The 14,033-nt window shown below is 38.2% G+C and overlaps 1 protein-coding gene and 1 long non-coding RNA gene across 5 annotated transcripts in view; one reads left to right on the top strand and one right to left on the bottom strand.

Moving 5' to 3' along the window:
* SEPTIN10 (septin 10) overlaps positions 1–14,033 on the top strand; it is a 41,912-nt gene that overhangs the window by 8,928 nt on the left and 18,951 nt on the right. Inside the window, exons 3-6 of the mRNA XM_017541150.2 lie at positions 2,078–2,264; positions 7,859–8,020; positions 10,551–10,647; positions 11,872–12,040. Of these exons, the coding sequence (XP_017396639.1) occupies positions 2,078–2,264; positions 7,859–8,020; positions 10,551–10,647; positions 11,872–12,040 (615 nt within the window). The remainder of the gene's footprint in view (positions 1–2,077; positions 2,265–7,858; positions 8,021–10,550; positions 10,648–11,871; positions 12,041–14,033) is intronic.
* Positions 5,478–14,033, bottom strand: part of LOC108312965 — a 33,786-nt gene continuing 25,230 nt past the window's right edge. For 2 of the 4 annotated variants that reach the window (XR_005202264.1, XR_001828864.2), the window contains one exon: positions 5,478–5,778. This is a non-coding gene — a long non-coding RNA (uncharacterized LOC108312965). Of the gene's footprint in view, positions 5,779–6,696; positions 7,030–10,227; positions 10,264–14,033 lie in introns of those variants that run through there. The other 2 variants (XR_001828865.2, XR_001828866.2) reach the window with 2 other exon arrangements.

Below are 14,033 nucleotides of genomic sequence, written 5' to 3'. Positions count from 1 at the left end.
CCACCATGCCCAGCTAATTTTTTGTATTTTTAGTAGAGACGGGGTTTCACCATGTTGACAAGGATGGTCTCGATCTCTTGACCTCGTGATCCACCCGCCTCGGCCACCCAAAGTGCTGGGATTACAGGCGTGAGCCACCGCGCCCAGCTAGTTTTCATTTTTAAATAGCAACAGACAAAACGTTCAGATAGAGGTGCATTTATAGTTATTTAGGTCATATAATAGGCCCTCTTACCTATTTTAAGTCATTAATAAAAGCTGCTTTGGAATTTTTATGTGAAATATATGCTTAATAGATTAATTTTCCCCATTTTATTGTTTTGGGAAGTAAATCCTATTGGGTTACATTTAGACCACTTTCCAAAGGATCACTTACTGTTGATATAATAATCACTCTAATGGTGAATTGAATCCTTATAAAGTTCAAGGTTTTATGCTAGTTCTTTTACTTATTATTAAAAAAAAATCTTTTTTGAGGCCAGGTGTGGTACCTCACGCCTGTTATCCCAGCGCTTTGGGAGGCCAAGGCAGGAGGATTGCTTGAAGCCAGAAGTTCGAGACCAGCCTGGGCAACACAGCCAGACCTTGTCTGTATATTTAAAAAAAAAAAATTATTTTAAACAGAATCTTGCTTTGTCATCTAGGCTGGAGTGCAGTGGCGCAATCACAGTTCACTGTAGCCTTGAATGTCTAGGCTTAGGGGATCTTCCTTCCTCAGCCTCCCAAGTAGATAAGACTATAGGCACTTACTATGTCTGGCTGATTTTTAAAAATTTTTTTGTAGAGATGGGGGTCTCACTTTGTTGTTGCCCAGGCTGTTCTCGAACTCCTGGTCTCAAGTGATCCTCCTGCCTTGGTCTCCCAAAGCACTGGGAATATAGTTGTGAGCCACTGAGCCTGGCCTGTGTTAGTTCTCGTGAAAAACACAGATGTATAAGATCCTGTCTTGATTCTCACATTGCTTACCATTTGCATAGGGAGAACAAGTGTATTCTATAATTTTAAAAGAGGTGATGATCCTAAAGGACTAGAAGGTCAGGCAACTTTATAGAAGAATTCTATACACATTTATTAAGTACCTCAGCTGCTCACAGTACTGGTTCATTATAGAGCTACAAAGGTTTCCAGGGAATTTGACATGGGAACTGTTTACTGTTATTTTCACTTAGAAACCTAGATTTGTTTAATGAGAATAGTTAAGAGTAGAAAAATAAGTTGCAAAGTCAGTGGTTTGGCATATCAGAACTGAGTGGAATGCTCACAGACTATTCTTAGAACAGCATTAGCACACTGCTTGGCACATGCACCATGATTTGATTTGCGTCTTTGAAGGCTGAACAATCTGAGACAGTCAGAAGGAAGACTGCATTCCAGAGAGGAGTTATCTGAGCAGAGGATGTAATTGGCTTTTCCTTTGTTTATAATTGAATGAAAGTAAAACTATGCCAGCATTGCTAGTTAGCTACTTTCAGCTGATGAATGCCTTTCTTCTTTACTTAACGCTTTTTGTGCCTTACAAATCTAAGAGGCAAGGAATCATGGACTTTGTCTTAAATATCTTTTGAGTTATTGATACCTATGCCTTTTCTCAATTAGTTAAATAATAAGTCAAGTAACAGTTTGATTACAAATTAGACTGTTGCTAGTCTCTTTGAACAGTCTGGCAAGCGTGAGAAGCTTTGTCAGAAAATGACCTAGCATGTGAATGACTATAAGAATGAAACAGTGTAAATCCAATACCATTTCAAGCACAGATTACCCTGATGGTTTCGGAAGTACAAATGATACTGAATTTAGGATAGTTTGACCTATGATTTTTCAACTTTTTGATAGGTTTATTGGGGGTATTAAATGCGTTTCAGCTAATATTTTCAACTTGTGTGATGGATTTATCAGGATATAGCCCCATTGTAAGTTGAAAAGCGTTTGTATAGCTTTTGTACATTTTTTTCACTAAAGTTACCTGTTTATAGATACTGTTTATGAACTAGTGAAAATACAGACCTCAGACTTCTGAATTGCACAAATATCTTAAGGTAATACAAATAATGTGTTAAACATTTTAATAATTTTTCAGCTACCAACCAATAGTTGACTACATAGATGCTCAGTTTGAGGCCTATCTCCAAGAAGAACTGAAGATTAAGCGTTCTCTCTTTACCTACCATGATTCTCGCATCCATGTTTGCCTCTACTTCATTTCACCGACAGGCCACTCTCTGAAGACACTTGATCTCTTAACCATGAAGAACCTTGACAGCAAGGTGGGTTGAGGAAAGGAATCAGCTTACCATACTTTAATATTTATTTTGAACTATTAAAATGTTTTTTACAATATGGGTATGTATTGTGACTTTTATCCTGTGCTGCTTCTTATTATTGTATTATTATTATTATTATTTTAGAGATAGGGTCTCACTCTGTCACCCAGGCTGGAGGTAGTTGTGAGATTGTGGTTCATGTAGCCTCGAACTCCTGGGCTCAAATGATCCTCCTGCCTCAGCCTCCTAGGTAGCTGGGACTATAGGCATGTACTACTTCCATGCCCAGCTAAATTTTAAATTTTTTTGTAGAGTTGGGGGTCTTGTTATGTTGCCCAGCTGGTCTCAAACCCCTGGACTTAAGTGATTTTTCCTGCCTTGGTCTCCTCAAGTGCTAGAACTACAGGCATGAGCCACCATGCCCAACACCTGGAAATCTTTAAAACATTTTATATTTCCATCTAGCTTATTTTTTTTTTCAGAGAAATTCAGTTTGGAAGATGAGATGTAAAGAAGGAATATCACAATAACATTTTACTTCCTTTTTTAGTGATTAAATTGGATGCACAACATGGGTATTCTCTACATTTTTAGTGCAGAATTTAGTTGATACTAATTTTACTTTATGACACTATTAAGTGAGAAGAACTTCGTAATAAGGATTAAGGTCTAATGTTTCATTAGATATTATTGTAAAATACATTTTAATTTGGACTATACTGAGAAAACCTATTTTCAAATTTCTGAGCCAAGGAGTTACGTATAAATTTAGGGAGCAGCTGGGCACAGTGGTTAATGCCTGTAATCCCAGCACTTTGGGAGGCTAGGGTGGGCAGATAACAAGTTTAGGAGTTCAAGACCAGTCTGGCCAATATGGTGAAACCCCGTCTCTACTGAAAATACAAAAATTAGCTGGGGATGTTGGCAGGTACCTGTAGTCCCAGCTACTCAGGAGGCTGAGGCAGGAGAATTGCTTGAACCCAGAAGGCGGAGGTTGCAGTGAGCTGAGATCGCACCACTGCACTCTAGCCTGGGTGACGGGGAGACTCCATCTCAAAAAAAAAAAAATTTATGGAGCTATAGAAAAATTCATAAATTAACTCACTTCAGATACTTGTATTTGTTTAAGAGAGAGCTAAAGACAGTAATCTTACACTAAAGAAACTAGAATTTTCTGGTAATCTCTAATGGTATGAGAAATGAACCTTTCATCATCTGAATTCCAAATCCTAGGTTGTTCTGGATGCTGCTGCTTTCTCTGCAGAAACCTGTGTGGAAACCATGAAGGCCTGTCAAGTGAAGCTTTGGCACATAGGTCTATTTATTTTTGACTAGTTGCTTGGTCCCCTGGCTTTAGCAGAAATTGATGTAGCTTATATGACAGTCTGTTCACCTGATCACGTGTGATGAGATGTTCTAACCATTTAGCCAGTTGTTTTCATAGTTGAGTCTGATTACATGGAAATTCATATTTGTTAAAGGAACATAAAAACAAGAGTGTGCAGTTTTGTCTTAGCTAGAGTGGAACAACATGAGGTAGTTTGTATAAAGATTGTAGAAGTTGATGTCAGTGAGGGCTGGCTGTAAATATTGGCTCTGTCATTTAATAGCTGTGTAATCTTGGCAAGTTTCTTTAGCCCTGAGTCTCAGTTTCCTCCCCTAATAAAAACTAGGGAGAAGAACTACCTCAAGAGGCAGATATGAAAATCAATTAAATTGATCCCTGTAAATAGAGGGTTTAACAAATAGGCATGCCCAGTAAGAGCCTATCTGCCATAGAAGTTTGCTTTAGCATACTGTGTGAGTATATATTATCTAATCTTCTCCAACTTTGGTGATTTAAATATATTCTTTATTTTTCATGATAAAGTGTAAACTACCGCGTAAAAATACCTGCCTCTTATTTTACATAAAAAGGTTGTCTTAAAAGTTAGCTGAGGCCTACCTGGTTCAGTACACTGTCCTGGTATAAAACAGGCAGTCAAGAGGGGTTAGTACCTGGCCATCATGCTGAACTGCCTGGATTCTGCTTCAGTCCCACCACTTATCAGCTGTGTGGCCCTGGAGAAACTCAGATTCAATTTCTCATGTATAAAATAGGGCTAGAGAGCTTACTCTAAGACTTTTGGGAAGATTAGCTGAGATGACTATTATAAAGCATTTATCACAATGCCTGGCATATGTGAAGCATCTCTGTTATTTATTGTTTTGTTATTTAAAACTTACTTAAAAATTAACAGGCACAGTTTGTCGAGGATATTTATATGTTGGTATTGGAGGTATTGTCCAACCCAACCATCTTTGAGTCATCAAAAGTTTTTCGGAAGTGTCAGGAGCAATTTATATTGATATATTCCCTTAGTGGATTTTCAGGAATAAATGAAAGGGCTAATGAACACTTGTTCAGAGGCAATATATCTTGAACCAGCAGTTCACCTGCTAACTCTTAGAACAACTAGTTCTAGATGCTTCCTAGTCATTCCTCAGTATCCAAGGGGGATTGGTTTCAGTACCCTGCAGATGCTGAAATTCCTTATATAAAATGGTATAGGATAGTCATGCAGTGTATAACTACATTTCAGTCAGCAAATACAGAATGGGACCAAATATAGAATGGCGGTCCCATAAGATTATACCTTATTTTTACTGTACTGTATTATATGTTTCTGTGTTTAGATGTGTTTAGATACACACATACTTACCATTGTATTATAGTTGCCTACAGTATCCAGTATAGTTACATGCTGTACAGGCTTGTAGCCTAGGAACAATGAGCCATACCATACAGCCTAGGTGTGTCATAGACTATAACATCCAGGTTTGTGTGAGTACACTCTATGATGTTCACATCACATCAAAATCACCTAAGGTAATATTTCCGTTGCATTTCTATCACCACGTGTATTAGTCTGTTTTCACATTGCTATAAAGAACTACCTGAGACTGGGTAATTTATGAAGAAAAGAGGTTTAATTGACTTACAGTTCCTTACACTGAACAGGAAGCCTGGCTGGGAGGCCTCAGGAAACTCGTAACCGTGGTGGAAGGCGAAGGGGAAGCAGGCATGTCTTCCATAGCCAGAGAAGGAGGAGGAGAGAGCAGGGGGAGGAGCTACACACTTTTAAACAACCAGATCTTGTGAGAAAGAACTCACTATCACAAGAACAGCAAGGGGCGACTCCGTCCCCATGATCCAGTTAACTCTTACCAGACCCCTCCAACACTGGGAAACCAATTTGACATGAGATTTAGGCGAAGACACAAAACCATGTCACTGTGGTTAAGCAGCACATGACTCTGTAACCTACTTGTATCCTTGCATATGCTTGAATCTCTAGATTACTCATTAAATACCTAATACAGTATAAATGCTATGTCAATAGTTGTTATACTGTATTTTAAAATTTGTATTATTTTTATTGTTGTATTGTCATTAAATTTTTTTTTCCCCTAATATTTTTGATCCTCAGTTGGTTGAATCTGTCAATGCAGAACCCACAGATGATGAGGGGGCCAGCTATAAAGACATTGAAGAGCATTACAATATTATTTTTTAACCAATACCTTATTTTATTCAAACCAAAATGAAATATTTTATGGTAACAGTAAAGATCATGGGTATCATGTACTCGTTTAAAGATTGTCACTACTCACTTCTGCCTTATTCAGTTGATGAGAGACGAATTCTGAAATTGAGACTCACTTATTAAAATCCTGCCTTTAGCTTTCTGTTGTACAAATCAGACAGGAACGTTAACACCAAAGCTTTGTTATAAGTTTGAAAGAAGAACTAGGATATGCTTCAGTTACTTGATTTGGCCCATTTTATATGGTCATACGCAGGTTTTTTTATAGGGGCAGCTGGCAGGTGTAGGGAAATTCTAACTTACACAAGGGCACTACATAAAGATGAGTGGGGTCCTTGCTGGCCTCTTCTCCCTACTCCTCAGCCCACCTCCAGATAATTGTCTTCTGTTTCTAAAAAGCAGAACATTCAACTGCTTGACGTGAAAAGTTACCTTTTCTTATACCAGTGGTAACAAGTGACCCTCTTTGAGCAATATCTGTTACTTTCCCTCCCTCTAATAGTCATGTAAACATTGATGTTTAGTGTTCATTCTACAGCAGTTTATTGTGCAAGTAATTATAAGTTATTAACTTGGTGTAATTTGTTGAATACCTAATTATACTATATTGAAACCAAGAACTTGACACCAAAGTTTATATACTTTGACTAATTTAACAGGAAAGTTGATTACTGAGGATTGCTGGAAGGTTTTCTGCCATTAATTTCATAGATGGATAGAAAAAATTTATCTCCTTTGGAGCATATGGAAGACTTATAAATTCACATATATACTTTGTATCAATGTGAAATTGGGGAAGAGAAAAAAGAATAGAATAGGAGTTATGGTTTTTTACTTTTAATCTGAAAATTACATTGCAGTTTTACTCTTGATACATATGACTGATTAGCATGTGGTTTTTGATTAAAAACAAACTAAAAAAACAACTACCAGTCACAGATTTGTGGAGCTATCAGTCTTTTGTGGGAATATTAATCTTATAGGACTAGATTTACAAGTTATTTGGTCTTCACAACCCCAAATCTCTTCCTCTCTGTCATTGATGGGACTTTAAGTAATACAGAGAAAGTTATTCCTTTGCATCATGAACACTTTTAATTGGTATTGGTGCGGTTTCCTTCCTTCCTCTGCTGTCTAGGTCAGTCTGTGACAATGGGGTATAGGTAGGCATGGAGTCAGTCCTGAAACAAGAGGCAGAAAGAGAAGCTTCACCTGTCTTTTGGTTTTGCTGAGGGATCAATCACCATAGTGCTTAGCTTATTAAAAAATAAAAATTCTTAGTGAATTAAGGAGGCAACTTCACTTCAGTTTACCTTTTATCACATTTTACTTTTTAAGTGTATGATGAAATTATAAGATTTTGAGATACAGAAAAGAAAATGTGAGCTTTCTAAACCTAAATTCAAATGAAAGGTTAATCTTACAAGAGTTCTGCTTTCTAAAAGCATTGATCGAGGTGCCTTTATAGTCCCAGCTACTTGGGAGGCTGAGGGAAGAGAATCGCTTCAGCCCAGCAGGCAGTGGTTGCAGTGAGCTGAGATCATGCCACTGCACTCCAGCCTGGGTTAGAGGGAGACTCCATCTCAAAAAAAAAAAAAAAAAAAGAAAGAAGAAAAGCAATGATTGTGTGGCTAGCATCTGTATGAATGAGTGTGTATATAGGAGAGTGTCAGTCAGGGCCTGTGTAGGTTGGGGTTGGCATGCCTTTTCTGCAGAGGGCCAGGTAGTGAATTTACCGGACTTTACAAGTGCTGTGGTTTCTGGCAACAGGGACTCATCTCTGCTGTTGTAGTGTGAACAGAACTGTAGACAGTACACAGGCAAATGGGCATTGGCGGTATTGTAAATCTTATATATAAAAATCAACAGCAAGATGGACCATAATTTGCCAGCCCCCGATCTAGGTTAGGGAAATTCATTGTCAGAATGAATGGTTTTGAGTGAAAAAACAGCTGCAGGATTAAAAAAACGAATCCCTGATGAGATTTTGTTTTTCTTTATTCTTAATAGGTAAACATTATACCAGTGATTGCCAAAGCAGATACGGTTTCTAAAACTGAATTACAGAAGTTCAAGATCAAGCTCATGAGTGAATTGGTCAGCAATGGCGTCCAGATATACCAGTTCCCAACAGATGATGACACTATTGCTAAGATCAATGCTGCGATGAATGTGAGCTCCTGATTGAATGCTAATTGTTTTCCATGTGAAAATAAAACTGTAATTTGCGAGTAATATTGCTGCTAATATGCTTTCACTTGTGTCTTCCAAAAAGACTTCACACAAGGTGAATTTTCAAAAAGCCCAGTATGAGAAAATTTTTTTTTTTTTTCTTTTTTTTTAAGACGGAGTTTCACTCATGTTACCCAGGCTGGAGTGCAATGGCGCGATCTCGGCTCACCGCAACCTCCGCCTCCTGGGTTCAGGCAATTCTCCTGCCTCAGCCTCCTGAGTAGCTGGGATTACAGGCACGCACTACCATGCCCAGCTAATTTTTTGTATTTTTAGTAGAGACGGGGTTTCACCATGTTGACCAGGATGGTCTTGATATCTTGACCTCGTGATCCACCTGCCTCGGCCTCCCAAAGTGCTGGGATTACAGGCTTGAGCCACTGCGCCCGGCCGAGAAAATGTTTTATTTTTTACGTTGGAAAAAGTGTAAGGAGAATTTATTTTTAAGCATATTTTTCTTTCACTCTGCTTTCACCAAAATAAAGTGATACATTTGTGAGACTGGGATATACCTTTTGTGGGACCACATTTAATTCCCTTAGAAAGATGACACCTTCCTATCCTGTCTTTGTAAACATGAGAAGACTTTACAGCCTCCCTTGGCATGCCTTAGAATCTTAAAATCTGGGCCAGACACGGTGGCTCACACCTGTGTTCCCAGCATTTTGGGTGGCCAAGGCGGGCAGGTCACGAGGTCAGTAGTTCGAGACCAGCCTGGCCAATATAGTGAAACCCTAACTCTACTAAAAATAAAAAATTAGCCAGGCGTGGTTCATACTCTGGAGGCTGAGGCAGAAGAATCGCTTGAACCTGGGAGGCAGTGGTTGCAGTGAGCCGAGATCGTGCCACTGCACTCCAGCCTGGTGACAGAGCGAGATTCCATCTCAAAAAAAAAAAATTTTGAAATCTTTAAGGAGGTCTCTTAAATCTAGTATTTATGCCCCGTTTCTCTTAGAGTGTCATATATACATACTAAACATTCATGTAACTTTTAGTTTAATACAGTCACATTTTTAAAACACCTGGTTATGTTTTGTAGGATTGTGGGTTTTGAAATCCGACAGACTTGGCCATATGTTCATTGGAGTTACTAACCTCCCTGAGACTTAACATATCTACAAAGTTAGGTTAATACTGCCCATCTTAAGGGTTCTTGTGAGGGATAAATGATGTCACCTTTGTTAAGTGCCTAACGGTGACTTTCAATAACTGTTCATTCTATTTCTTCTATTTTCCTTTTCTGATTTTTCATAGCCCTTTTGTATTAAGATACATGAAATCTATAAAAAACTGACATATAAATGAAGCAGTCTTAATTTCTATGCGTTACATTGTCATTACATCTAATTTTATTTCTTGTGCTCACCTAGAATATTCAGAAAGCCACCATTAACTAAATATAATGTCAGTTTTTAAATATTAAACATAGTACTTAATAGTTTTTACGTTAGACTTTTCCCCGGTATTAATCCTCAACTTCAGACAGACCAGTCTACTCCCTGCACCTGAACCTAGCTGTTGCATTTTGTTCAGAATCTTTTCCTTTTTTAAGCCATTTCTTCCCACTTTGCTTATCTATCTAAATCTTGTTCTTCTTGATCTGGCTTAGCTTTTATCTTCCTGCTCCCAGTGATCTCTCATTCGTCTCAATTTCTAGGGCATTTGCCATATTGACATTAATTTAGGATTTTACATACTACTTTGAATTAGTACCACATCTATATACACACACACACACAATAGATATACACTATGTTGTATAGTTACATATACATTATGTATTGTGTGTGTGTGTGTGTGTGTGTGTGTGTGTGTGTGTGTGTAATTTCCTCAACATTGTCTTTTTGGGGAAATATAATATTGAGGGAAATGATACCTATACTAAAATTCTTTTTTCTTTGGCCAGGTGCAGTGGCTCACACCTGTAATCCCAGTACTTTGGGAGCCCAAGATAGGTGGATCACCTAAGGTCAGGAGTTTAGACCAGCCTGGCCAACATGGTGAAACCCTGTCTCTACTAAAAATACGAAAATTAGCTGGGTGTTGTGGTGGGCACCTGTAATCCCAGCTAATTGGAAGGCTGAGACAGGAGAATTGCTGGAACTATCATAGGTGGAGGCTACAGTGAGCTCAGATCGCGCCACTCACTGCACTTCAGCTTGGGTGACAGAGCGAGACTCCATCTCAAAAAAATAAAAATAAACAAAAATAATTTTTTTGTTTGTGTGTATTTCCAATAGCATAATGCCTTACATGTAATAATTTTCTTTATGGGGCCCAAAATTGACTCTTGTAGAACAGTTAGTACGTATTCACTGGCAGGTTTTAAAATCTGAGGCTTAGCTGACCACTTGATTTTAATAGATTTGTTATTTAATAAATTATTCTCTTCTCAATTACATAAAATTTTTTTATCTTGTCAGTTATCACACTGGTATGAGAAGGTGTGCTTGATATGATTCTTTTTCAGGGACAGTTGCCGTTTGCTGTTGTGGGAAGTATGGATGAGGTAAAAGTTGGAAATAAGATGGTCAAAGCTCGCCAGTACCCTTGGGGTGTTGTACAAGGTAAATGAGATAAAGGATGACTAGAAATAATGTGTCTAGTAATCTCAAAGCTGTCTTTTGTGGATTCTTTGAGGTGATGCTAAATTTGGATGAGATTGGTTGTCAGAGGAGTTGCCTGTGTACTATTTTAGCCAAAGTCTAGACACCATGTAGAGCCTCCCCCTTCTCATTATGCCACACACACATTACCTCCCCAAGGTACCCTGACTGTCAGTAGGTGGGAAGCACCAATGGGCCACTTTGACCAAAATGTGAATGTAGAAAGTAGTATTTAGACCATAAAACATGACAAATTACCACTTAACTATAAGGACAGTCAGCCATCTTATAAATTTATATATTTTTATTGATCATAGGATTGCTAGCCATTTCCAGAATAAACCAGTCAACCAACTTAAAAAGTTAAATCCACTTGACATTTAGATTATTTGTCTGACATTATAATGAGTAAGTAATTAGTACTGTATGGTTCATTTACTTATGGCACTAATTAATGGGGAATAGATTACCCTTACTAGCATAGAATTCCAAATGCTGATTTTTTTCTTAATTGATAACTGTTGTAATTAATGAAAAATATTGAGAAAATGTAGCATTTTAAATTTTATAAAAAATATAAAAGTAATAATTATACTAAAGAGTATTGGTCACAATAAAATATATTTATTTGTAGTCCTCTGGTCACCAAAAACATAGAAGAAGGATCATGTAAGTGTGTTCACTAATTTTGAATAGTGTCTAATACAGGATCATAAATGTGTTGTATAAAAGAATTTGATAATTATAGCATGAACAGATGGTATTCTTGAGTTTGCAAAATTTACTACTTTGAAGTTTTAGTGAACTAATATTATATACTCTTTTTAAATGCTAGGTGAAATGTTTTCAGGATAGTTTGTAAACTAACAAAATATTAGTGTGAAATAACTGGAACACCTGGTTGACAATAAATTGTGTCTTTTTGCTATTTCCTGGTGATCCACTGGCTACTAAATTTAAAGCAAATCTCCTGGTCTGTTAATTCACATTGCCTATAATACAGTGTGTATACTGCAAGAGTTTCGTCTTTGCTTACTTGTATGAAATAATCATAGCTATTAATCAAACTGATCATTCTGCTATTTGTTATTTCACGTTTTTATTTATTTGATCATTCACCAAACACTTAATTGTGTGCCAGGAATTAAAATCCAGTGTTGCTCTTTTCTTATTTTTTCTGGCTAGTGGAAAATGAAAACCACTGTGACTTTGTAAAGCTGCGGGAAATGCTCATTTGTACAAACATGGAGGACCTGCGAGAGCAGACCCATACCAGGCACTATGAGCTTTACAGGCGCTGCAAACTGGAGGAAATGGGCTTTACAGATGTGGGCCCAGAGAACAAGCCGGTCAGGTAGGGTGGGGTTCTTGGGAAGCCAACCAAAGAGGAAGTTAGAGAGGATTGCATATTTTTTTATATATCCAGGATGATGGGGCATGTAGTTTTTAGAAATCTCCCAAAACCATGATACAGAATTGTTTAGTAATGACTAATTATTGTGCTTCTTGAATCACTTGACTCCTTACTTTTGAAGAATCTTGCTTTTTAAGTCTGACTTCCTTGTCTGACTCAGAAGGAGTTAAATATGATGAAGAAGGTATGGCAGAGGCCCCGCTTCAGTTCATGCTGGCATGAATAACTGAAGGAAAATATCTTTATTATTTGATTTACTTTTGTATTTATCTGAGACAGATGATATATTTAACTATTGTCAAAAAGGTAAGTTGGAACACAAATCATTGTCTTATTTTTTTTTTTTTTATTTATTTTTTGTAGAGATGGGGTCTCACTATGTTGCCTAGGCTGGTCTCAAACTCCTGGCCTCAAGTGATCCTTCTACCTCAGTCTCCCAAAGCTTTGGGATTACAAATGTGAGCCTCTGAACCAGTCCTCAGGAATCATTTGAAATAAACTAAAACATTTTCTGTTGGTTTTTCTCCATTAAAGGTTTTAGAATGTGTGAAGAGCAAAACATAAAGGAAGAATGAGAGTACTTGTAGGGAGTCAGAGATTAGATTGTTTCTTGCCATATTACAACATAGTTATAAGAATTTTATAATCTGAACACCTCCTTGCTCAGTAATATAAAACTAATATTAAAAGTCATTAGAAACTTTCTTGGCAATTTTATATGGTGCTGTATCCTAGACTTTATGAAACTTGAATGCTTAGTGTATTGAATTAAATTGATTTGATGTAGCATTCCAGAACAGTGTTTGCATGGAGAAAAGCGTGAGATCCTTGGGGCAAATGCTATTTAAACTCTCTTATGAGACTGAGGATTCCTTTTCCATTGTTATTTCCCTGGTTCTAATGACTTGCACCAGCCTAAACACAAAAGGAAGGGGGAGGAGTGCATCAAATCAGTGCTGCTGTTGCATATGAGCTTTTGGAAGACTTAATCCTAGATGAAGTTAAATTTTTTAATTTCTTCAGTCTGTGGAGTTAATTTTCTGGTAGCATAATAAGTTAAAAATTGTGTGTACTTATGACCAGGCGCAGTGGCTCATGCCTGTAATCCCAGCACTTTGGGACGCCAAGGCGGGCAGATCACTTGAGGTCAGGAGTTCAAGACTAGCCTGGCCAACATGGTGAAATCCCTGCTCTACTAAAATTATATAAATTAGCTGGGTGTGGTGGCACACGCCTGTAAAACCAGCTACTCAGGAGGCTGAGGTAGGAGAATGGCTTGAACCTGGGACACAGAGTTTACAGTGAGCCGAGTTTGTGTCACTGCACTCCAACCTGGGTGACAGAGCGAGACTCCATGTCAAAGAAAAAACGAAAAATCATTGTGTGAACTTAACCCACTCTCACCAAATTCAGGCATGGAATACTTCTGGTTATAGTCCAGTCATTCTGGTAACTGACAGTTTTCTCATGATATTGTCTTCGCTAAAGATTAATCATCTCAAGTTAGCTTCCCTAGTGTGTACAGAGGAGGCTCACTTCTCATTTCTTCCAAGTCTCAGGGTCACTTCAGAGGCCTCTGTGCACTGAGGAGGAAGGGATCCCAAGTAACGGCAGGCAGGGACAGCTTTGAAGTCCTCTCTGAGGAGAGGGGCATGGGTCCCTGTTTGTCAGCTACCTGTGAATGATTAAGAAATGCAGGATCAGGCTGGGCGCAGTGGCTCACGCCTGTAATCCCAGCACTTTGGGAGGCCGAGGCAGGTGGATCACGAGGTCAAGATATCAAGACCATCCTGGTCAACATGGTGAAACCCCGTCTCTACTAAAAATACAAGAAATTAGCTGGGCATGGTGGTGTGTGCCTGTAATCCCAGCTACTCAGGAGGCTGAGGCAGGAGAATTGCCTGAACCCAGGAGGTGGAGGTTGCGGTGAGCT

This window comes from Cebus imitator, unplaced genomic scaffold (assembly GCF_001604975.1).
Source record: "Cebus imitator isolate Cc_AM_T3 unplaced genomic scaffold, Cebus_imitator-1.0 Scaffold131, whole genome shotgun sequence".
NCBI lineage: Eukaryota > Metazoa > Chordata > Mammalia > Primates > Cebidae > Cebus > Cebus imitator.
Note: the sequence above shows the minus strand (reverse complement) of the source record. Positions and strands in the feature narration are given on the sequence as shown.